The 23,052-nt window shown below is 33.3% G+C and overlaps 2 protein-coding genes and 1 long non-coding RNA gene across 3 annotated transcripts; all 3 read right to left on the bottom strand.

Moving 5' to 3' along the window:
• Positions 1-268: 268 nt before the first annotated feature.
• Positions 269-1,964, bottom strand: LOC130244764 (histone H1.0-B-like). The gene is made up of 10 exons (XM_056477296.1): positions 1,959-1,964; positions 1,719-1,731; positions 1,572-1,619; positions 1,430-1,468; positions 1,223-1,267; positions 932-979; positions 633-677; positions 505-552; positions 380-418; positions 269-315 (listed from the first exon to the last, which is right to left on the bottom strand). Exons 1-10 carry the CDS (start codon positions 1,962-1,964, stop codon positions 269-271), a joined length of 378 nt encoding a protein of 125 aa, XP_056333271.1.
• Positions 1,965-1,968: 4 nt separating this feature from the next.
• Positions 1,969-2,626, bottom strand: LOC130244231 (uncharacterized). The gene is made up of 3 exons (XR_008839214.1): positions 2,577-2,626; positions 2,105-2,149; positions 1,969-2,010 (listed from the first exon to the last, which is right to left on the bottom strand). It is a non-coding gene; the product is annotated as an uncharacterized LOC130244231 (long non-coding RNA).
• Positions 2,627-3,860: 1,234 nt separating this feature from the next.
• Positions 3,861-20,401, bottom strand: LOC130244763 (uncharacterized). Its single transcript, XM_056477295.1, has 20 exons — positions 20,035-20,401; positions 18,113-18,310; positions 17,924-18,028; positions 17,212-17,307; positions 17,007-17,105; positions 16,588-16,704; positions 16,332-16,427; positions 15,536-15,646; positions 15,024-15,128; positions 14,742-14,852; positions 13,701-13,820; positions 13,487-13,606; positions 13,376-13,411; positions 13,236-13,262; positions 7,298-9,019; positions 5,502-5,567; positions 5,238-5,381; positions 4,347-4,379; positions 4,093-4,125; positions 3,861-3,916 (listed from the first exon to the last, which is right to left on the bottom strand). The coding sequence occupies exons 1-20, from the start codon at positions 20,051-20,053 to the stop codon at positions 3,861-3,863; spliced, it is 3,414 nt and encodes a 1,137-aa protein (XP_056333270.1). The 5' UTR covers positions 20,054-20,401.
• Positions 20,402-23,052: the final 2,651 nt, after the last annotated feature.

Raw genomic sequence — 23,052 nt, 5'->3', positions numbered from 1 at the left:
TGGAAAATACTTTGAAATTCCTATAAGAATCTGGAGCCTTTTTTTAAATCAACATAAAAGTAATTTATCTGGATCTCTGTGTGTATAATTATATTTAAATGTCATTTTTTGAGTTTAAGAAATATCAGTACCTTCCTTTGGAGGAGCTGTTTTCGCCTTTTTAATTTTTTCAGCTTCTAAAAACACAATAGACAAAATTGTTCTTTGGAAATAGAGAAAAGTATTATAAAAGGTTCACATTTAAACTGAACAGTTTTTAAAACTGTTCTTAACCTTTATTTACAAAAGCTGCCTTTTTCTCTTTGACTTCATCTTCTGAATGATACAATACACGCACAGAATTAACAAAGTTTTCAAATAAAGTGTGTGAGCGCTGTACCTTTTTTAGCTGGTGCTGATTTTGGCTTCTCTTCAAGCTCTGAGAAAAATTCAATATGTTATCTGCATGTGAAAACCACTGCAAGATATTCACACTGAGGAATAAAAACACTTCAATCAGCTGACCTTTTTTTGCGGGCTCTGGTTTGGCTTTTTCTTTGGAAACCTCAGGCTCTGTAAATCAATGAATGTTACCAGTAAGCATCACATAAACAAAAAATTCACTATGCAATTCAAACAAAATCAAATGGCACCTTTCTTAACTGGAGCAGGTTTTACTTTTCTAGCAGCTTCAGTATCTAAAATGATCATAAATGCAATAATGTAAATGAATATACAGTTTTTTAAAATCATTTTAAAACATTATGAGGTATATTAATCTTTAAATAGTCTTTTATTTTGTCATCAAATAATCTTTGTTCTAAATAAGTCTCAAATGATTTTTGGTGTATCCACTATTGTTACACAATGCCATTTTTAGATGGTGTAAATTACTTTTTTCGGTTTATGAATGCATGCCATGCATATTAAATGAACTGTAAATCCACCATACCTTTCTTCAAAACAGCTGGTTCAACTTTGTCCTTGGGAGTTTTAGCTTCTCCATTTTAAAGAAAATATGAGAAAAAATTAAAGGCTTGATAACTGGACATGGAAAGTTAGTTAATACTAAAAAGTTACATTTTAATTCTCATAAATTGAGGACAGAGTTCAACAACTAAGTTCAGTTGAAATTCAGATAAATATATAACAGTGATTAATAATAATAACAGTCTCAATGACTTATGAGAGATAAAATACAATGTGAACTGATACATCACGATAAATAATTCGTAATTCATACCTTTCTTCCCAGGGGCTGGTTTAACCTCTTTGATTACTTCAGCCTCTGTGATGAAGAAATTATAAGGCTATATATTAATAATTGTATAATATATATAACTGAACAATTAACGCTAATTAGTTTGCACACTTTTTAAATTGTGTTGATGAAAATGTTGTTTAAAACATACTGTAACGCACACAGTTGTAAGATTGTAAAATGTGATACCTTTCTTCACTTTAGGTTTCTCCTTGGGGGCTTCATCCACTAAAAGTAAGAAAACAAATATATAAAGGCAAGACAAGATTACATGTTAATATTTGAAGGCCACAGGTTTCCAATAAGTTCACAGTTGTCTATAACGGAGCACCTTTCTTTTCTGCTGTTGGTTTGGTTTTGGTTTCAATTTTTTCGGCTTCTGTAAAAAACAGAAAATTATCAAACAAAACATTATGAAACGAAACAAAGCAAGACAATCTATCTCTGCATTTTCATTTTTACAGTAAAAGCATGTTACTCCATTCCTGAACCTGAAAGAAGGAGCTGATGGCTTATCTTTGAATTCAACTTCTACATAAAATGAAAAATCTATGTACTTTTATTGTTACATTTTTCAAAGCATAAATAACCAGAATTGAGTATTACAGTATGCTATTATACTTTTTATGTGTGCGTTGGTTATGAAAAGGATTACAACAAGTTATGTTTTTGGATCATCCATGTAATACTTTTTACTTTGTCAACAGAAATTACACACAACCATCTACCTTGCTTTGCAGGCTTTGATTTTTCCTTGACGGCCTCAGCAACTAAACAAAACAAAAAAGTTGTGTCTGGTTGCAATACAAATCATATAACTTTGCATGATTACTTTTATTATTATTTTTGACAGGACAAGCATACCTTTTTCTTTTGGACCTGGTTTTGCCTTTTCCTTAATATCTTTAGCTTTAAAAAAAAATGAAATAATAAACAAGTAGATATTATATTGATGTCTGAGCAAACTACTACTTCTACATACAATGCAATGCTAAACTAAACTATAAAAAATATGATTTAAAGCAATTGTTTCCCTCCAAAAATATAATTTTAACATCATTTAGAGCACTCCTGTAATATATTCTTTAATCGAGGGAACACAAAATATCATATATTCTATAAAACTATATATTTATATAATAAAACTATATATAACTATATAAAAAAACAATATTATAAAACTATATATTCTATAAAACATATATTTAAAATTATATATATAGAGAGAGATTTTTTGTTTGATTTTTTAAACTGCTATTTTAAAATTATATTGTAATGAAATTAAAATTAAACTACTGCTAATATCTTCAAAAATGTGAATACATCAGACAGTTACCTTTCTTTGCAGGATGTGGTTTGGGTTTCTTCTTCACAATTTCAGCCTCTGCAAAAAAACAAACATTACAAGGAAGGCCTTTTAATGAGAGTCTAAACATTGGCATCACTGCAGCATCTTTATTAAATAATCAATCTAAAATGGAAATAGACATTATACTGTACATGCACTGTGATACCTTTCTTTGAACGAGCTGGTTTGGTGTCTTCTTTTGTAGTTTTGGCCTCTGAAAATGAGCGAATCATAATTAACAAAACAACTTTTAGAATTGTTTTTTTTTAAAGGGCACCTATTTCACCCCTTTTCAAGATTTAAGATTAGACTTTTGTGTCTCCAGAATGTGTCTGTAAAGTTCCAGTTCAAAACACCCATCAGATTATTTATTAGACCTTTTAGAATATTGGAACTTTCTGATATGGACCCAATGTAGCTGTTTTTGTTGCCTGCGCCTTTAATGCTAGTTCTCCCCACCCACCGTTCCCATCTGCCTGTCAATTTGTCAGTCTGCCTCAGTCTCCGCCTCGGCCGTGTCAGATAAACAGCACAGTGACAGATATGAAGGAAGCAGATCTCATGTAACGTTTGTGGGAAATTCTACACTAAGAACTTTCCCAATGATTATTTGATGTATTTTATAGTTTATTCAAACCTTTCTGGATCCTATTTTTAACGTCAGGAAATGTTAGACTTATTGTTTTTATATCACTCCAATATGACTGTGGACACACTATACCTATACACAGTTCTGTCCAAACAGCTTCAAAAAGATGATTTTCATCAGAGGTGCCCTTTAAATACGGCTACATTTACTTAATTAAAAAAACAAAAAAAAACAAACAGTAATAACAATAATTATTCTCAAATATTACAGATTAAAAGTAGTGGTTTTATGTATTTAAAAACTTATTTTTATTCCTGAATCACTAATATATTCGTCACAACGTCAATCAGAAATCATCCTGATATTACTTCTCAGATTAACATGTTATACTTTTATTATAGCTGAAAACAATTGTGATGCTTAATATTTTGTGAAAATATTCAGTCAAAAGAACTGATTTAATTTGTAATTAAGTCTCTTTTGAGGAATTTAATGCATCCTTGAAGTAGAAAAATGTATAAAAAATTGCACTGCTCTCAAACTTTAAAAAGAAAGTGTGCATTACACAATTTTGGATTTGCACACAATATATGGTTTCTTTCTTGGCCACTTCATCCTCTGTAAATAAGCATTAACATTTATTCCCGTTTAATTGAGACTTTATCAGAAGTTCGCTTATCAATTTACATACCTTTCTTTACAGGGACTGCTTTAGTTTTGTCTTTGGAAATCTTTGCATCTGTGATACAACAGATTTTATTGTCGTTGAGGGTTATCTGACTGCATACAGTACATAAAATACATACAAAACTACTAGCGCTGAGCCTTCAGGTTACCACTTGGTTATTGTTAGTAGCTTGTATGGAAAAGTATAACCAATATTATTATTCTTTTTATTTTTTCCTCTTTTTTTACCTTCAGTTTTGGCCTCCTTCTTAACAGCATCATCTGAAAGACAACATAAGGACTGAGGGTATGAAGGTAACATATTTATGCTTTGTGCTTAGATGGTATACTAATCAGATTGTATAATAATGTTACTCTTACAAATGTATTTTATTTTTCTGTTTCATAGATTCAGCTTGTGTGTTAAATATGAAATTTTGGGATGTATTTCCATAAGAATTTATTGAAAGATAGTGGCCATTAACAGAGGAATGTTTCAATACCTTTCTTTGCTGGTTTGACTTTTTTTGCAGCTCCTGTGAAAAATAAATGACATATTCCTAATATCATTTTTTCTAATTTTTGCTCAGAGTCAGACAGCATCAGTAAGTGACATCACTATACAGATATATAAATCACAACTGTCATTTGATAGATAAGATAATATAGAGTGTTTAGTTAATTTGGAACAAAAAACATCTCAGTTATTATGCTGTGAACCACTGAATTCCATTCACTGAAACCAATTTTTCCACTGAAAAAACAGCTTTAACAAATTATTGGACCAAATCTATCATCATCAACATCAATTAATACATATTTATTATTTAAAGTGCGAACAAAGAAAAACATAATTAGACCTTGCATACTAATTTTCTTTATTAAAAAGTTTATATTTTTAACATAAAAACTGATTAATTTCTTTGTGGTAAGTGAATTATAATAAATATTATATTTATATATATTTATACACAGTTTTTCACTCCTTATGTGATTATTAATTAACTTTTTTCACCTGCAGAAGCCTAATCTGTCTCACCATAGTTTTATAATAATCCAAAAGTAGAATTAAAATAAAAACTAAAGTTAATAAGCATTATATGGCCTAATCTCTTAATTAAACTGCATATTAAATAATGACTTATTAAAATAAATCTCAACAGATTTTTCTTTTTAAAAGGGGGTTCATTTTGTTTTTCCATACCTTCATCCCAGATTTTTTCTTAGTGTTTTTTTTATATAGTTTATCAGAGGTGCAGGGTTGAAAAAGTCTGAGGTGAATAGCTTTTTCGAGCTTAGGAAGAGATTTTGCATACAATCTAAATGTAAATGTTCAGCTTTCCATATAAAAACAAAAAGATAAATTAAACTCAGTATTATTTTATCAGACTTGCCTTTTGGTTCTTGAGCCTTTTCTTTTCTTTTAGCCTTTTCCTCCTTTTTGACAGTTTCTTCTTTCTTGACCTTTTCTACGGTTATGTTTATTTGCTGTAATACGATCTCTTCCTCCACACCTTCAGCCTTCTCTTCCCTCATTTCTGTAAAAGCAGAAAAGACAATGCATTCGTTTGCATTTTTATCTTGAACTTCAGCTTTCATTCTGCACAAATGCTTTATTTTTGGTGTGCAAGAATGGAAAGAAACAATAAACCATTCACCTTGAATGATTTTGTATATCTCCTCTCTAGCTTTTTTCTCTTTGGCTTCTTTCACTTGCTCAAGAACTGAAATCATGAGTAAATGTTAAATGAGAGTTACATGTCTTAACATCCATAATGAACACTGAGAATTAGTGTATGAATTAGTGCACTGTGAGTGTGTTAATTTAACATTAATGAAACTTGTAAGCAGCTTCTTCATTGGCAGCCATGTCATTATGTTAGATGGTAAAATGACATTAATAATGTGAAATGGATAAACCCAGTCATTCATTCTCTCAATGTCACCATTTTGATGGCTAATGCAATACAAACAGCTTTGCAATTATTATATACAGCAGTTAGTCATATTTCAGTCATTGTGTCATTTACACAAATTAACATATTCAATAAAAATAATTCTCATAAAAAAGAAATAAAATTGGACTTAAAACAAAAACATTTTCTGTAGATTAAATTACATATTTTCTTTAAAAAAGAAAAAAAATTAGACATAGGAGGCTAAAATCCTGACCGAGCAACTGGACATCAAATAGCTTTTAATAGTGATATATTATATAGATACTTGTACAGCAGCAGAGTTTATTAGATAATCCTCCAGCTGTTTTGCTCCACTTTTAATCATCTTTCCAGAAGAAGAGGTGAAGTAAGCAATAGTTAATGACAATTTATCTTCATCCGTGTGTTGCTCCTCCCAGTCCAAAAGAGAACAGTGATAAGAGTTCTTCTGAATTTATGCCATTACTTCAACATACAGATATATAGACCACAACTGTTGTGTTTGATAAACAAGGTAACATACAGTATTATGAAACCAGCTCACACTGTAAAAAATAATAATATTGCTGCCCTATTTTTATTCAAATAAACTTTTCTTGTCATTTCAACTTTAATCAAACTAACTACAAATATTAAGTTATACTTTGTACGCACAATTCATTCCTGTTGTCCCAACACAAATTAAGTTAACAAATTGATTACATAACATAAAAAATTAAGGTTATTTCAGCTCATTTTAAATCAGTAGTTTGAACAAGCAGATTTTTTTTTCTTTTCTTTTTTGTTTGAGTGTATACATTTAGTTGATTCAGTTATTAAAATATGTTAAAGACATAACATTTGATGTCAGGACATTTGTCATATAATTTAATACAGTTGCAATGTTTTGAACCACTGAATTAAAAGAGAACCTCAAAAAGTTGCTCTTGGGCAAATTGAACCAAATCTACCCTCAACATCGATCAATAAAAATTTATTGTTTAAGCTGCAATTATCAGTAAAACATATTTTTAGGATGTTAGCTATGTGTTAAGACCTTGCAATCTTTATTTTATTTTTTTTATATAAAAAAAAAAGTTACAGATTTTTTAAACATACAATTGTATTATAGTGATTAATTTCTTCATGGTGAGTATAATTTGTTATTAAATCTGGTAGCTCACCCAAAAATGTAAATTCTTCCATGATTTACTCACCCTTGACTTGTTCCAAAACTGTATGATTTACTTTCTTCTGTTGAACACCAAATATATACTTAAGAATGTTGAAAACCTGTAACCGCAGATGTCCAGTATTCATTTTTCCTACTATAGACATCAACGGTTACAAATTCACAAAATTCTTCAAATTATCTTATTTTGTGTTCGACAGAATAACGCAAACTGTTTTGGAACAAATCAAGGGTGAGTAAGTCATGGCAGAATTTTCATTTTTGCGTGACCTTATCCCTTTAAGGTCATCTGTTTGCTGAACTATCAATTTTCCCTATTCAAAAATTATACAAAATATTCCAGTACCTTTATCAGACTCTTTATGAAGATCCTTGTGCGCGTTTTGTTCATCAGTTTCAGTGGAATGGCTCTTTGGTGTTTTTCTCTTGATCAGACCTCTGGCGTCTCTCTTTCTGTCATTGTTATTATTATTTTTATCATCTCTGTCTGAGTGCTCATGTTGGACAGTAAGGAGGACAGGCGCTCCATCATCATCATGGTCTTCTTCAGCAGCTGTGCTTGCCAAGATAGTTTGATCAGACGCATCTTCAACCTTAATCTCATCTTTATCTAACTCGTTCTGAAGGTCATTATCAGCATCTGCAATTTCCACAACTTCCTTCTTGATGTCATCCACTTGTGAACCATCTTTAGCCTTGAGTTTGTCATGATCATCAAGTTCTGCTGCTTCCACTTTTTCCTTTGGAAATATGACATCTTGAGCCGTTTCAACCTGGTCATTGGTGACACTAATTTCATCTTCATCTTTTTCAGGTTCTTCTAACTCATCCATAAAATCAGAAGTATCAGGTTCTTCAACCATCTTTGTGACATTGGGGATTTCTTCATCTGCATTTTGTGACATTTTCATTGCTGCTTCTTGAAGGCTTTCAATTGTTTCTTTCTCTTCTGTAACTGTAAAGGCATCAGTGTCTTCCTTCCCAACTGTAGCATCAGAAGTAATTTCAATTGATTCATCCTCTACAAAATGGGAGATATCATCAGCCTTTCCAGCTTCCATTTCCTCATCTACGACATCTGTCATATCAGAAGTTTCATTCTCTGTAACATCTGAGACTGTTTTAGTAGCTTCTTGAATTGATTCATTTTCCTCTGAAACTGCAGAGACTTTATCATCTGATATATCATCAATGTCTTCTGTTACATCTGGAGCATCAGAAATCAATTCAGTTGGTTTGTCCTCTGCAAAATGAAAGCTATCGTCAGACTTTTCAACCATTTCCTCATCTATGACTTCTGGCACATCAGAAATTTCCTCCTCTGTAACTTCTGAAAAATCTTCAACTGTTTTAATCTCATCCTTATCTGTGACAGCATCTGAGGTATCATCAGTGTCTTTCACATCTGCAGCATTGGAAGTCAATCGAGTTGAACCAGAGACGTCTTCAATCTTTTCAGTTGCCATTACTTCATCTATGACTTCAGAAGGTTCCTCTTCACCAACATCTGAAACATCTCCAACCGTTTTAGGAATTTCTTCAGTATCAACATCAGAAATATTATCAACATCTTGCATATCTGCGGCATTAGAAGTGATTTCATTTGAATCAGCGGTGTCTTCAACCTGTTCAGTTGCCGTTTCTTCATTTGTTACTTCAAAAGGTTCCTCTTCTCCAACATCTGAAACACTTTCAACCATTTCAGGAATTTCTTCAGTCTCAGCATCTATGGCATTATCAATATCTTGCACATCAGAAGTAGTTTCATTTGAATCAAAGGTGTCTTCATCCTTTTCTGTTGCTGTTTCTTCATCTGTGACTTCAGGTGTATGAAAAGGTTCCTCATCTACAATATCACCAACTGCTTTTTCCTCCTCAACAGAGGCAACTGCATCATTTTCAGAGCGGTCCACTGTCTTTTCAACTTTTTGTTCTACCAAGATATCTTCAGCAGAGTCCACCTCGGCCTCATTTATTTCCAGTTTATCGCCGTCTATCTCAGCTGTGGATCTCACAGCGATGTAGGCAGCGTAGATGGGGTCCTGAGTTTTTCCTAGTACTTCTGCAACTGTTTCATCAAGTCATTTTTCAATTCAGATTTATCACAGATCCAAGCTCATTTTGTAAATGACATTTTTTTTACTAGATTAGGTATACACAAGACATTATGTCATTGCATCATTTGATGACCTCACCAGTATGCACATGTTGCACCCTGACAAAACAAACTTCAGTTGAACTGATTTAAGCTCATTGTTGAAATCCCAATGCTTATAAAACATGCCTCTTTGAGAACTTGATTTATTTTCTGTGCATTTATGAAAAAAGGAGATACTTTTTTCTAACTGATTTGCACTGGATTGAAGGTGCACATTTGACATTCATGGTTCCATGAAGAAACTTTACAAATCTATTGAATACTTTTAATACACAAAAGGGGGTTCTTTAGATTTTGTTAATCTGTTCACAGTCTTGGAAAATGTTAAATTGCTGTGAAAAACCCATATACTGTATAAAAGGGAATGACTAGCAAGCATATTTTAAATAAAAACATTTTAAAGTTGCAGTATGTAAGACTCTTCTGAAGGATAAAAATGCCATAATATGTTTGCAGATATTTAAGAAACACGTTAAAATCAGTTATTCTCCTTTGAAAATGTACATTCCGTGTCAGAATATCTGTCTTTGTTTTGGTGTCTATTAGGATTGGGTCGATAGACGAAGCCATATTCCATCGTAGATAGACATCACAATGCTGAGCCGGCATCGCGATCCACTGCCCCGCCCCAGCAGCAACCCCCTCTAGAAAAATAAACATTTACACTTATACGTCTTAGTTTTAAAATGCCATTTTATAACAAAAACGGTCCACGTCCACACTGGTGATTCATCTAGCATTTCTGAAAAGTCCTCCTCCACACTATACCACTGAAAACACACATCACGTGACCACACACACACACTCATGTGCTGCAGCATACGTGCGCGTCTGAGCTCCAGCAGACAGCGAGTGCTTTGAGCACAAAACCCCAGAGAGCAGTGTACGTCGGACAGTTTATCAAGAATGTATCGCTGGATCGCGCCGCACTATAGTTGTTAAAGATGCTATTTAATTAATCTTGTGTCTATCTAACAACTCTTCGATCTTTTGAATCTCTCAGGTAACATGTCACAGCATCAGTACAATGCTTCAACCTTTCGCTTTCACGCGTGTACTTAGTAATTTTAGTGAAAACCTCACATACTGTTGGTTGGTTGCTCTTGGTTGTGCACCCTTTTTACCAACCAAGTTTGTCTGTGCCATTATAATGACACATCACTCTGCCTATTCATGCCAATATCCAACGAAAAAGTGATTGACAGGTGGTAATGTGTGTGTAACTTATCTTTATTTATTTTTGATTTGCATGGGTAAAACAAAGACCATGCGGGTCAGGTAGTTGAAACAGTTGGCTACAAATAATTAATTTCTTATGAATGAATGAATTATTCATAAATAATTATTTCACCGCTGCCTAAGATGACAATGCCATCGTCCATCGCGATGATTCACATTAGACATTGTACGATGCCAAATTGGTCGGCATTGCCCAATCCTAGTCTCTATAACCCACCGACTGCCAGCTTAACCAATCATATTTCAGCATTCCAGGTTGCCTTGTTGGAAAATGAACTGTATTTCATTTCAGTTTTGATGACTGCTGTTCAGTTGTGAGAACTAGAAACCGTATTTAAAATAGAAGTTTCAGGTGATGGTTTGGACAAAAACTCCTTTACATGGAAAAGATTCCTTTTGTCACGTGTCGACAATAGTAAAGCACGCTCTCTTGTGTTGGTGTTGTCAGTCTGGCAAATTGCATTTGTCTGCAGTTGTTGAAATAGGGGCTGGGTGAAAATGAATTTTTGTATGTGAACTGCAAAACCTATAGTTCAACCACTGGGTATCAATCTTACATACTGCACCTTTAGAGCCTGAACACTGATCGTATAACATTCCTCTAAAACCCTCTATTTCCTTTCTACAACCTCAGCTTAAATCTCAGGGCATTAATATTGTGAACGTCACAATATTCTTGCAACATGTGCCATACTTCGTAGTAAGAACTCCTACATGCTGAATGCTTGTGAATATAAACCGGCGAATGTATCAGAGAATGTTAGACGTCGCACTACACCGCAAGGAGGGCATAGGAAATCAAACAGCAAGAAATGCATTTGACAAATTTTTATTTTTGGATTTGGTAAAAATCGCATGCACCACCTCTTATTTAAACCATTCTGGAGAAATTAAACACAAGCACTTTTACAAAATGTGGAAAAAAACATGGCCAGTACTGTGTAAGATGAAGAGTGCAGGACATAAAAAAAATAAAATAAATCACACTGCTGTACAGAAAGACAATACAAGTGACTCAAATAAATGATTCATGAAATTATCCATGTATGCAGACATGCAGGACCTTTTCATGCACCATAATACAGAATCTGTAACACTGTTTTTAAACGATCCAATTCCCAAAAAGTTTTAAACATGGAAAGACACAACATAACAGTGCGTAAAGATGAATGGATAGGGAATGATGATGATGCAGGAAACTAAATACGTTTTGTTAATTCAAAATCTTGCATTATATGTTTGTAACATGCTTGTTTTTTGCAAGTTAAAATCAAGCACATTTGAAATCTAAGTCCTGTATATTATGTTTGCTGTTGCTGTTTTAGGCTGTGTTCACACTTGGCAGGTTTGGTTCGATTAAAACAAACTGTGATATCTCAGTTAGTGTGGTCCAACTGAATAAGTCTGCCATCTGAACCTTCCTCCTCACCATACAATTCTAAAGTCTCCAAAGTCACCAAAATATATTTTTATCTTTATTGTTTTGTGTCTTACTTCCACAGACAAGGCTAATCCTTGATTAAATTGCATATTTGAGCTGTGTAAACTGAAAATAACTTGCAGTGACATATCTTAAGGTTTGGTTTGTCTCAAGATGCATGCTAGTAAAGTACTTTTCAAAGGGATTTTATATAAGCTGTTTCAATACACCAATTTAACAAAAGCCTGGTTTAAAGTTAAGCCCTGTTTGCGAAACTTTAAAGGGCCATGAAGCCTGCTCCTGTCTCAGCAGGGAGTTTTCACACCTCTAGTTTGAAAAAAGTCAGGAAAGTGGGTGAGTCCAGCTTTGTTTAGGTGGGAGTGTCAAGTGGCACAGAGTCAGGGGAGATAGACAGCGATTCAGAGAGCAGCGTTTACAGCGGATCTGAGTGCTGTGTGGAAGTGGAGGATTTTCAGTACATAATATTGTAGTGATATTACTGTATACTTAGTAACTAAAGGTATATCCTCAAAAACTGAAAGAGTACTGCAGACGATACTAACTAACTTTGCCATCTGGAGAAACATAAACAATGAACATTAATCACACACTTACCAAATCTGTAGAGACAGGACAATCAACACAAACTGGAACTACGTCTTTTTTTAAAAGACGACGAGTGACAAACCCGGATTTCACCATTTCCAGATTCAAAAAGTTCTCGGGTAAAAAACTTTCCTTACGAACATGTTTTTGTCGCGTGTTAGCAGACCACTTTAATCCACACATGTGGGTCCACATGCCAGCTGTGCTCTTATGGCACATGGAAATAGAAACAAAAACTTTTGTTGCGGCACATTTATAAACCCAACACTGATGTCCCATGTCTCTGAATAATTCTTCTACTACTACTTGTTTGAATTACGATTGGCAACATAACGTGGCATCTCTCTGAACACTGTAACAGGTAAAAGGAGCCTTCGAAGCTATCATGCAAATTAATAAAGTTGCATCTCGTTCACAATAGAGCACTCTGATTGGTTCGAATCAAGTCTTTCTCATGAATTAATGAACAGATGTGCTGAAAACTCAATAACGTCACTTTGTACCAGCCGGTACAAACAGCCAATATCCACACTGAAATTTACACAATGATCACATCGCCGTGACGTAGCTTCAAAAGTTTTAAACCGGAAGAACGAATTTGCTCTATATATTGCAAAAACAACCAACTTTCACTTTTTAGTTTAATATATGTCCTAATAGTGTTTTTTGCAACGTGGGACACTTATATGTCCGTCAACATCTCAATAATTGCATTTTCTGTTTAGCTTCAGGTCAAAAGAACCATCCTACCAAGTGTGAACAAACCCATAGCACTGTAGTATTTGAGAGGTTTTAGTACTCGTGTTATTTATACATTATTTTACAGCTTTTGTGTAAATGAAAGGATGTGCATTTACTAACCTTTTTCCATAGGGGGCAGAAATTCACCTGGAGAATTATATTATGAATAAAAAAATCTTAATTGTGTGTTTCAACCACAGACCAGGCCAGAGTTCTGTTTTGCAGCTTTAAATATTGGGTGAATGAAAACTGACACAAACCTTTCCGTCTTATCACTTGTGGTGTTTCATCTGAAACTGAGAATAACAGAAAATATTAAAGAGAAAACTGCAAATTAACATTCGTAAATACATTTATGATATTATGAATACCTTTGTCTTCCATGAGCATGTTTGAGAGATAGGCCAACAACATATCTCTCCTGTCTGCAAACTCCTCAACGGTGTCTGTGACAACTTTCATGGGATCAAAAGTGACGTCAGGAATACCATCTGAGGAAAATAAATGAACATAACGCAAATTATTTTTTCGCAGGGTAAAAACATCAAACATACTAATTTTTTGGAAGTGATACATATGCATTACCTTCATCCCCTGCAAACAGACTGGACAAATAATTAGACATGGTGGTCTTTACATCAGTGGCTTCCTCTGCAACTTTTTCAACCAGCTCTGTAGGACGAGTGCTCATTTTGGGGAACCAAGCTGAAATGTTGACAGGATGCATATATATATATATATATATATATATATATATATATATATATATATATATATATATATATATATATATATATATATATTGTTAGAGTACAGACTACATTTATTAACACTGGAAAACAATAATATTGTGTGAAATATTATTACAATCAAAATAGACATGACCTGCTTTAGCATAATTTAAAATATTTAATGACTTCAATCTATATTTAAACATATTCATTTTAAGTTTCTGTATTATTTATATTGTTTTTACCTTAAAATTTATCAAGTTAGACATTCTCTTCAGACTTATTTTGTTGTTCCTTGTTTTACAAATTTAGAGCATTTATGTTTAAGGGTCCTATAGATAGGAATAATTTACCCACCAACATTCGATCCATTGGATCATTTAGGGGTTTAAGCAAACTTTGCTGTCATTTTTTACTTTGGACTGTACTTGCTTTTCCTAAGGATGTTGTTTATGTGATGATTTGATTCACTGATCTATGCATTTTTGTATTTTGAATATGTATGTATTTATACTATTTCCCCTTTATGTTTATGTTTTGTTTTATGCAATTTGTGTTTTGTTTTGTCTTCTTCTGTTGTTATTATTATGCGATTGTGAAAAATTGTGGGACCCACTTGGAAATGAGACATCTCAAGGGGTTAATCCTAATAAATATGAAATAAATAAATATGAAATAAAAAGTAATTCACTGTTATTTTTAGCAGACAATATTCGGTCGTCAATGATATTTTAAGAATTATTTTAATGTCATGATTTGGATTCAAGAAGCATTTCTTGTTATTATAAAACAAGTAAACGGTTGTGCTGCTGAATTAAAAAAAAAGGAAATTTTAACTTTTAAACAGAGATTAAAATCGCTGATTGTCTTAAAATAATGTAAAAAAAATCAATACCTTCCAGGAACCCAAACAGGGTAGATAAAGTGTTCTTGATCACATTTAAAACTTGCAGAAATGCTTCACTTGCCATATCCGCTGGATAAATAATGGTTACATCCAGGATGGCTGAATGGCAAAAACAGAATTAAACAGAAATTTAAAAAGAAAGGGCTGAATGTTTCATTAAAATGATCAAACACGATTAATTGTTTCTTTATCCATAGGACATGTTCAGGAGTTTTTGACTTTCTTTTTCTCTCACAGAACACAAGACAATTATTTCAGCAATGTACATACCTTCAAATAAGTAAAATAAGTAACCCACTGGCAATCGAATCCAGTCAGTTACCGTATCCAATACAGCGCCCCCAAGTTTGGCTGTTTCAGTGATGTCTGCATCACCTGTTAATGTTAAAATTGACAATAATAAAAAACAAACAATTCTGACCAACCGCACAGGATTTATGCTTATTTTGAGAATCCATGCTGGAATAATAACAAGATGCAGTTTAGATGTTCATGAGATGTAAACTCTGTGCCTTTGAACAGAATTTTTTTTAAATATTGTATAATAGTATTGACACCACTTAAAATTTGCACATCTTCACTGAGCAAAATAAAAAAATAAACATTTTAAAGAGCACATTCATTACTTTTACAAAATGAGAAAACAGTTGTGCTGATGTTGAATAAAAATGTAATCTCTTAAAAAAATATTTTGACCCCAAACTTTTAATCTGTGATTATAAATGATTATATCACTGTTTGTCTAAAATAAGATTAAAAAATAAATACATTTAAATCAATACCTTTGAGGAACCCGAATATGCTTGCTAAAGTGTCCTTGATCACATTCAAAATTTGCAGAAACGCTTCACTTGCCATATCCGCTGGATAAATGATGGTTACATCCAGGATGGCTGAATGGCAAAAACAGAATTAAACAGGAATCAGTGAGTCTAAAATGAGTTGTTGGTTTCAATGAAATACTTAAACATGATTTTAATGACACAATTATTTCTTTACGCAGGGGAATCAGGGGCAATTTCTAATGCTGATTGAAACATGTTCATCATTAGTCTTTCACTTAGGGCTGGGCGATGTGACAAAAATGTAATCTCGACAATTATTTTTTATATTGAATTAAATATATATATATATATATATATATATATATATATATATATATATATATATATATATATATATATATATATATGTATATATATATATATATATATATATATATATATATATATATATATATATATATATATATATATATATATCGATGAAAGTTGTTAATGCTTCCAGATTTAAAACAGTACCCCAACAATGACTGAAGCCACAAAAATTAGAGGGTCCAAATGGTGGGAATTATATGGTGGCCGAAAATGCGATACATCTCTAATATCAACACACTTTCACACATATTTCTGCTGTGTGATTGGCTCCTAGATCAATATAGAGTAAAAATGTCCAGAGCTTATCATTGTTGTTCACATAAATTGTATCGCGATTCGATATAACACCGTTTATTGGTCCAGCCCTAGTTTCACTCCATATCTGCAGAACACAAGTCAATTATTTCAGCAATGTACGTACCTTCAAATAAGTAAAATAAGTAACCCACTGGGAATCGAATACAGTCAGTAACCTTATCCAACAAAGTCCCTCCAAGTTTGGCTATATCAGTGATGCCTGTAATTATAATGATTATAATAAAAAACAAACCATTCTGAACAACTGTACAAAGGATTAATGCTTCTTTTAATGATTCTTCTTTTGAGAATCAATGCTGGAATATTAACAAGATGGAATTTAGAGGTTTATGAGTGAATTTACATGCGATCTGCAGTACCTTTAGTGCCTTCGAACATGTTTGAAAGATACTGTGCAATAGCCTTGATTCCACTTAAAATTTGCACAACAGCTTCACTCAGCAAATCCACTGGCGTAAAGACTATATCCAGGATATCTACACAGCATGAAAAGTCAGAATATTAGTGCATCTAGCACCTCAAATATGACTAAGAATGCAAATTTATCTTGATATATAAAAAATATGTTTATCATGATAATAGTATATGGAATATCGGAATCACAGAGAGGTGAGATAATTTAAATACAATAAAACTAGTAATAAAAATACTCAACAACAATATAGCACATTTTAGTACTATGCAGTCCCAATCTTGGATTATATGACATTAAGAGTATCTTATTACATCTCATCTTACAAAACAACAAATATTTGAGCATGAAAATTAAAGCAGGTACCTTCAAATAAGTGGAATAAGAAGCAAACTGGAAATCTGACCCATTCTGTAGCCTCATCAAATACAGTGCCACCATATTTCACAGTTTCGATGATTAATTCTGAATGTAAGAAAACAAAGAAGAAGCAGAACTGAATAATTAAAATGTTTAAACTGCTTGTGAACTATTTTAAAAGCTATACATTAAACTGAATGGATATACATACCATCCGGAGTGAGCATTTCTGTCACATAAGACAGAGATGAGTCAACTGCTGAATACAGAGCTTCCTTCGGATTATATATTAATTCAGCGATGTATTCTACACATTCCAAATAAAAGATGAAAGTGAATGGCATGAAGATAACACTTTTATAAATAAATATATAATACATTTCATTGGACTGGCTTGGTCAAAACGGAAATGCTGTCGTTAACGTTCCTCATCTCACAACTTCCGTAAAACACAAGTTTACCGTGCTTTTACAATGAACTGATTGTCAGAGGCGTATTCAAAGTACTTCATAACACTCAGTGTGATAGTTTTGTGAGGACAAAGACCAAAATAAGTCAATTATCATTCACTACCTTCTGCATCGTTCTCAATTGGGCGCGTTCATGTGACAACGGAAGCTTAGCGGCTGCCGAATCTTTTCAGCGAATCGGTTGATGCGAATCAGTTGAGTCAAATTTATGCGAGAATAATGACTTCTGTTTTTGACACAAAGCTGCTGTATAGCTTTAGAAGACTTTAAATATAGCATGTTATACTACTTGTGAGATTCTTTAAGGGTTTTTCACTCTTTCTGAGAACTGAAAGATTCAGTTAACTGTATTCAAACCCATTCCTTCAGTAAGAAAAATTGAAAAATAGTCTAAAAAATGACTGCTACCAAACTAAAACAAACTATTTTGGTGTAAAGAAAGCACAGGCCTACCATTAGCATCATTAAACACATCATTCATGTGGTTTATCCTGTTTTCGATCCCTTCAATGGCCTTGTTCACTGCTAGCCCTGGATCTGAACCTAAATCCTGGATGCCTGCATGACAAACAAATCTGAGTGAAATCAACAAATTCAACAACAGTAGAAATAATTAAAATAAAAGCTATTTATTCAACTTACTTGCAATCTGATCATCACTGACAAAGTCAAACATGACAACACCAGCTACTGACCAAGAGATCAGAAGTGTGATGATGACCACCCATTGTGCCGGACGATTCATGATTCGTAAAAATCCATGACTCCTGGCTGTAAGGAATTCTGGATGCACTGCTCTAGCTGGAGCATCTACAACGGTGGGAGGGATGGACTTCACTACTGGATGAGTTAAGTTTACACAAAAAGAATGCCAATATCTGTTAGCAACCTTGGAAGTACTTGCACTGAATGTTAAGTTTACATGCAAATATGTATATGCAAAAATTTTGTAAACAACAAAACTTGTACAGTACAAGTTATTAGCTACAGTGTATGTTTCTTAATAAATACAGCACCATATTGTGTGATAATTAATTGGTACATCTGTTCTCAAGTCTAGACTGACTTCACTCTTGCAAGAATAAACCGCATCTCCATCTTGTGTTATTTTCTCCCTGGTGCTTGAGTTTAGTGACATCATGAACCAAACAAAGAAACCATCTATTAATTAAACAAAAAGAATGAGGATTTTTTTTCTGGTACTGATCCCCTGCTGTAGTCTGATCCAATTTTTTTTTTTTTTTAGTACTATGTTATATTTTATTTTATTATTATTTTCACAAAAAATATTAACTAAACATCCTAACGTAGTAGTTGTCATGGAAAACATCAAGCATGTTTGTTAGGCCTATGTGACTCATATGATGAGGTTAAAAGTTTGGGTTCTGTCAGATTTTTCTGCTTTTGTTTGGTAATATATATTTAAATAGGGGCAGCACGATGGCTCAGTGGGTAGCACAATCGCCTCACAGCAAGAAGGTCGCTGGCTCGAGTTCCAGCTGGGTCAGTTGGCGTTTCTGTGTGGAGTGTGCATGTTCTCCCCGTGTTGGCGCGGGTTTCTTTCAGGTGCTCTGCTTTCCCATCAGTCCAAAAACATGTGATATAGATGAATTGGATAAGCTAAATCGTCCGTAGTGTATGAGTGTGTATGGATGTTTCCCAGTGATAAGTTGCAGCTGGAAAGGCATCCACTGCGTAAAACATGTGCTGGATAAGTTGGCGGTTCATTCTGCTGTGGCGACCTCAGATTAATAAAGGAGTGTATATGCGTATATTTTTTTTCAAAAATCTTGGTTGCCATAATTTTTTTTAAAAGTCCATTGAACTTATATTATGTTAAACTGACTTAAAACAGCTTGCGTAACTTATAAAATTAAGTTAGAACATGATTAACTTAGTTTAATAAGTTACAATGAAATAAAAACTTATGCTGTCAGGACTGATTGTTCATATAATCTTTTTACAGTTTATATATATATATATATATATATATATATATAATGTATATATATATAATATATAATACAATATAAAATATATAATACAATAAAAACAGTATTGAAAAATATAATGACAATTTTTCTTTATTTATTGTTATCTAATTTTTTTAATAACCCAAAACTAATAAATGAATAAAAACAATCACCATTAATAGGTACACGGTAAAAGTTTAAACTTAAAATTTTTGAGTTGACTCATCTTTCAACCCAATTACTGCACTCGATATAAGTTGACTCAATAATGTCCTGAAGTTTGTTGCCTTAAATTTTTAAGTTGGGTCAACTTTTTTACAGTGTAGCTGATCATTAAAACTATTTATTTATTAAAATATTTCATTATTTTTAACTTAATAACTGACATTTCTGTCTTAGTAATGGATAAAAATTACACATAAATGCACTGACTATACAATATGTTTCATCAGATTAACATCAATTGTCTTGCATCGCAGCAGGATTTATAGTAAACTCAATTTTTTATTATCACTCTTTATCCACAGTTTCATTATAAAGCACTGTCTGTCAATCAAATGCAGAAGATCATGAGTGCAAGACCTGCAGTACCTTTGGTTGCCTGAGCCATGGTGCAGTAGTAACTTCAGCTGAATGTCCTTTGATTTTTGCTTGTGTAGGCTAATCGTATTAGGCCGGTTTCACCCAGTTGATGTTAATTCCCACTCAGGAAAAGATGTTCTTCTTTGTCGTCCCCATTCAATCCACGGGTGAAACCTCCCAGTCTCGTGAGGAAAAGCGGGATGAGGGGTTTTCAGAGAGCCGGATTTGGGATCATGGCAGTGGGAGAGTGGGGATGGCAGGTCAGGGACGTAAACAGGGGAGTTCGGGCTCAGGCAAATTGGTGCTGGTAATTTAGCCCATGTTATTGGTGCCTCACATGGGTGTGGGATGGGAAAAAGTGCTGGAGTCCTTCGAGGTAACCTTATCCATTGCAACCCTGGGTTTATTCTTAGACAGTGTTGCATTTACCAGCTGCACTCTCTTTTGCCTTTTTAGGCACTAGGGGGTGTGAACTAAAGGAAGCAGGAGAAAATGAGACAGTTGCATGATCACAGACTGTACTGTCACTGATTTTTAGCTATTTCACATGTGTCATTAAAGGGATAGATCACACAAAAATTATAATTTACTCACTATTTTTATGTGGTTTACAACCTTTATGTGTTTTTAAAACTCTGTTAAACACTAAAGGATATATTTTGGACAAAGACAAAAACCTGTATCTGCTTTTGTGTTCAACAGAAGAAAGGTTTTAAACAAGTAAAGGGAGAGTAAATGATGAAAGAGTTTTCATTTTTAGGTGAACTATCCCTTTAATTTGATGCACGCACTGTCTGTAATGTTATACATCTTAATACACAACGCTGTAACAAATTACCCCGCAAAACAGGGTGTTTAGGTTAAATGAATAAATTATATTCATATTTAATACTCTCTATTTAAAGCTAATCCTTCTTCCAGTTAGCACACTTCACTCAAATCTGACTGTTTATGGTTTCACTTGTAATTTCGTAGAACCGATCTGGAATATAGAAGCATGACTCCTCTATTTTTAAACAGGTCAAGCTTAGCTGAGAGGAGACTTGAGATGTGGCTCTTTGATCAACATGTTTTGGCTGGAATGCAGTGTCCCTCTGCTGGACATGAAGAGAATTACAGAAATTGTTACGCCGTGGTTTAAAGGGATAGTTCATCCAAAAATGAAAATGTACACACATTATTCTTTCAGCCGCAAGCGGTTACAAACATTTCTAAATTTCTTATTTATGTTAAACACAAAAGAAGATATTTTAAAGAAAAATGAGGAGCACTGACATACATTTTAGTAAAAATAAATGCTAATATAATGTCTACCATCAAACGTTTTTTAAAATATCTTCTTTATTGTTTAACAGAAGAAAGAAAGTCAAACAGGTTTGGAACCAATGAACAAGTATAATTAATGAGTGATTTATGAGTGTTTTCAGTTTTGGGTTAACTAGCGCTTCAATAGATAAACAACCACTGGTTACAAAAGAGTGACATGACAATGCTTTTTATTACCTTTCTTCTTTAGGCCTAGTTGGGCCTATAAATCAGGCTAAATTATGTATCATTTGAAAGCTTAAAAACTTCATCCTGTGAAACCTTTCTGAAACATTTCATTATTACTTTATTAAAATCATTTACCATGTTTCTCTCACCTGTGGACTGTGCCAGGTTTCATATAACGTCTACTAAACGTACTATACTATTTTATACACTTATCCTTTTATTAATTTTGGAAATGCACGTTTTGCCATGTCTTGGAAAGGTTTGATGGTGAAGGTTTAATCATATTTGGTCTCTTTTTAGTTCGATAATTCTGATACTGTGGCAGCGCTAACATAAAAATGCAAAATGAAAAAAAAATTGAATAATAATTATAATTTTTTAAAATAATACAAATTTTGGAACATAACTTTACACAGCTGTTGAACATAACCACATACATTGCTTTCATTTAATAGCATCTTTCAAAATATTTCATAAAATATTTATTTATTCATTCATTCACTTTGCTTCGACTTAGTCCTGATTTATCAGGGTTTGCCACAGCGTAATGGACTACCAATTAAAATGCATTTTGCGAAACATATTTCAAACTTGTAGATGCTTCTAACATATTTATGTATTATAATATTCTGAAATGCTTTGAAATGATTGACAGTCGAATGTTAAAATGTTATCTGAGCTTAAACTGCATATTAAAATTATTTCTGAAGAATGATGTGAGACTGAAGGCTGTCGTAATGATGCTTCAGCTCTGCAATTCTTTCAATATTAAGTCAAATATTTTTTTAAATGATATTCAACAATATAACTGTAACTGAGGCAGCACGGTGGCTCAGTGGTTAGCATTGTCGACTCGCAGCAAGAAGGTTGCAGGGACGAGTCCCGGCTGGGCCAGTTGGCATTTCTGTGTGGAGTTTGCATGTTCTCCCCGTGTTCATGTGGGTTTCCTCCAGGTGCTCCGGTTTCCAAAGACATGCATTATAAGTGAATTGGGTAAACAAAATAGGCCTTAGAATATAAGTGAATGTGAGAGTGTATGGTTGTTTTCCAGTACTGGGTTGCAGCTGGAAGGGTATCTGCTGTGTAAAACATATGCTGGAATAGTTAGCGGTTCATGGCGACCCCTGATAAATAAGGGACTAAGCTGGAGGAAAATGAATGAATGAACTTTTTAAAATCTTCTTCCCAACCACAAAGTTTTCTGTTTGCTGTTGCATTAAAAAAACGATTAAAAGTGTTCAATTTGACAGCATCGAATGTGTCAAAATTATTTACTATTTAATCATCAAAAATCTAGAATATGCATTAATGCAATTAGCTTTCTCTCTTGTGCTTTTATATATATATATATATATATTTTTTTTTTTTGGCTATTTTGCCTTTATTAGATAGGACAGTATTTAGAACAGGAAGCGAAGTTGGAGAGAGAGAGGGGGGTAGGGAAATGTCCTCAAGCCAGGATTCGAACTTTGTGACACCCTGATGTGCTACTGCACCATATGTCGACACGCTAACCACTAGGCTATTGCGCCA

Source organism: Danio aesculapii, chromosome 17, assembly GCF_903798145.1.
Source record: "Danio aesculapii chromosome 17, fDanAes4.1, whole genome shotgun sequence".
Lineage (NCBI taxonomy): Eukaryota > Metazoa > Chordata > Actinopteri > Cypriniformes > Danionidae > Danio > Danio aesculapii.
Note: the sequence above shows the minus strand (reverse complement) of the source record. Positions and strands in the feature narration are given on the sequence as shown.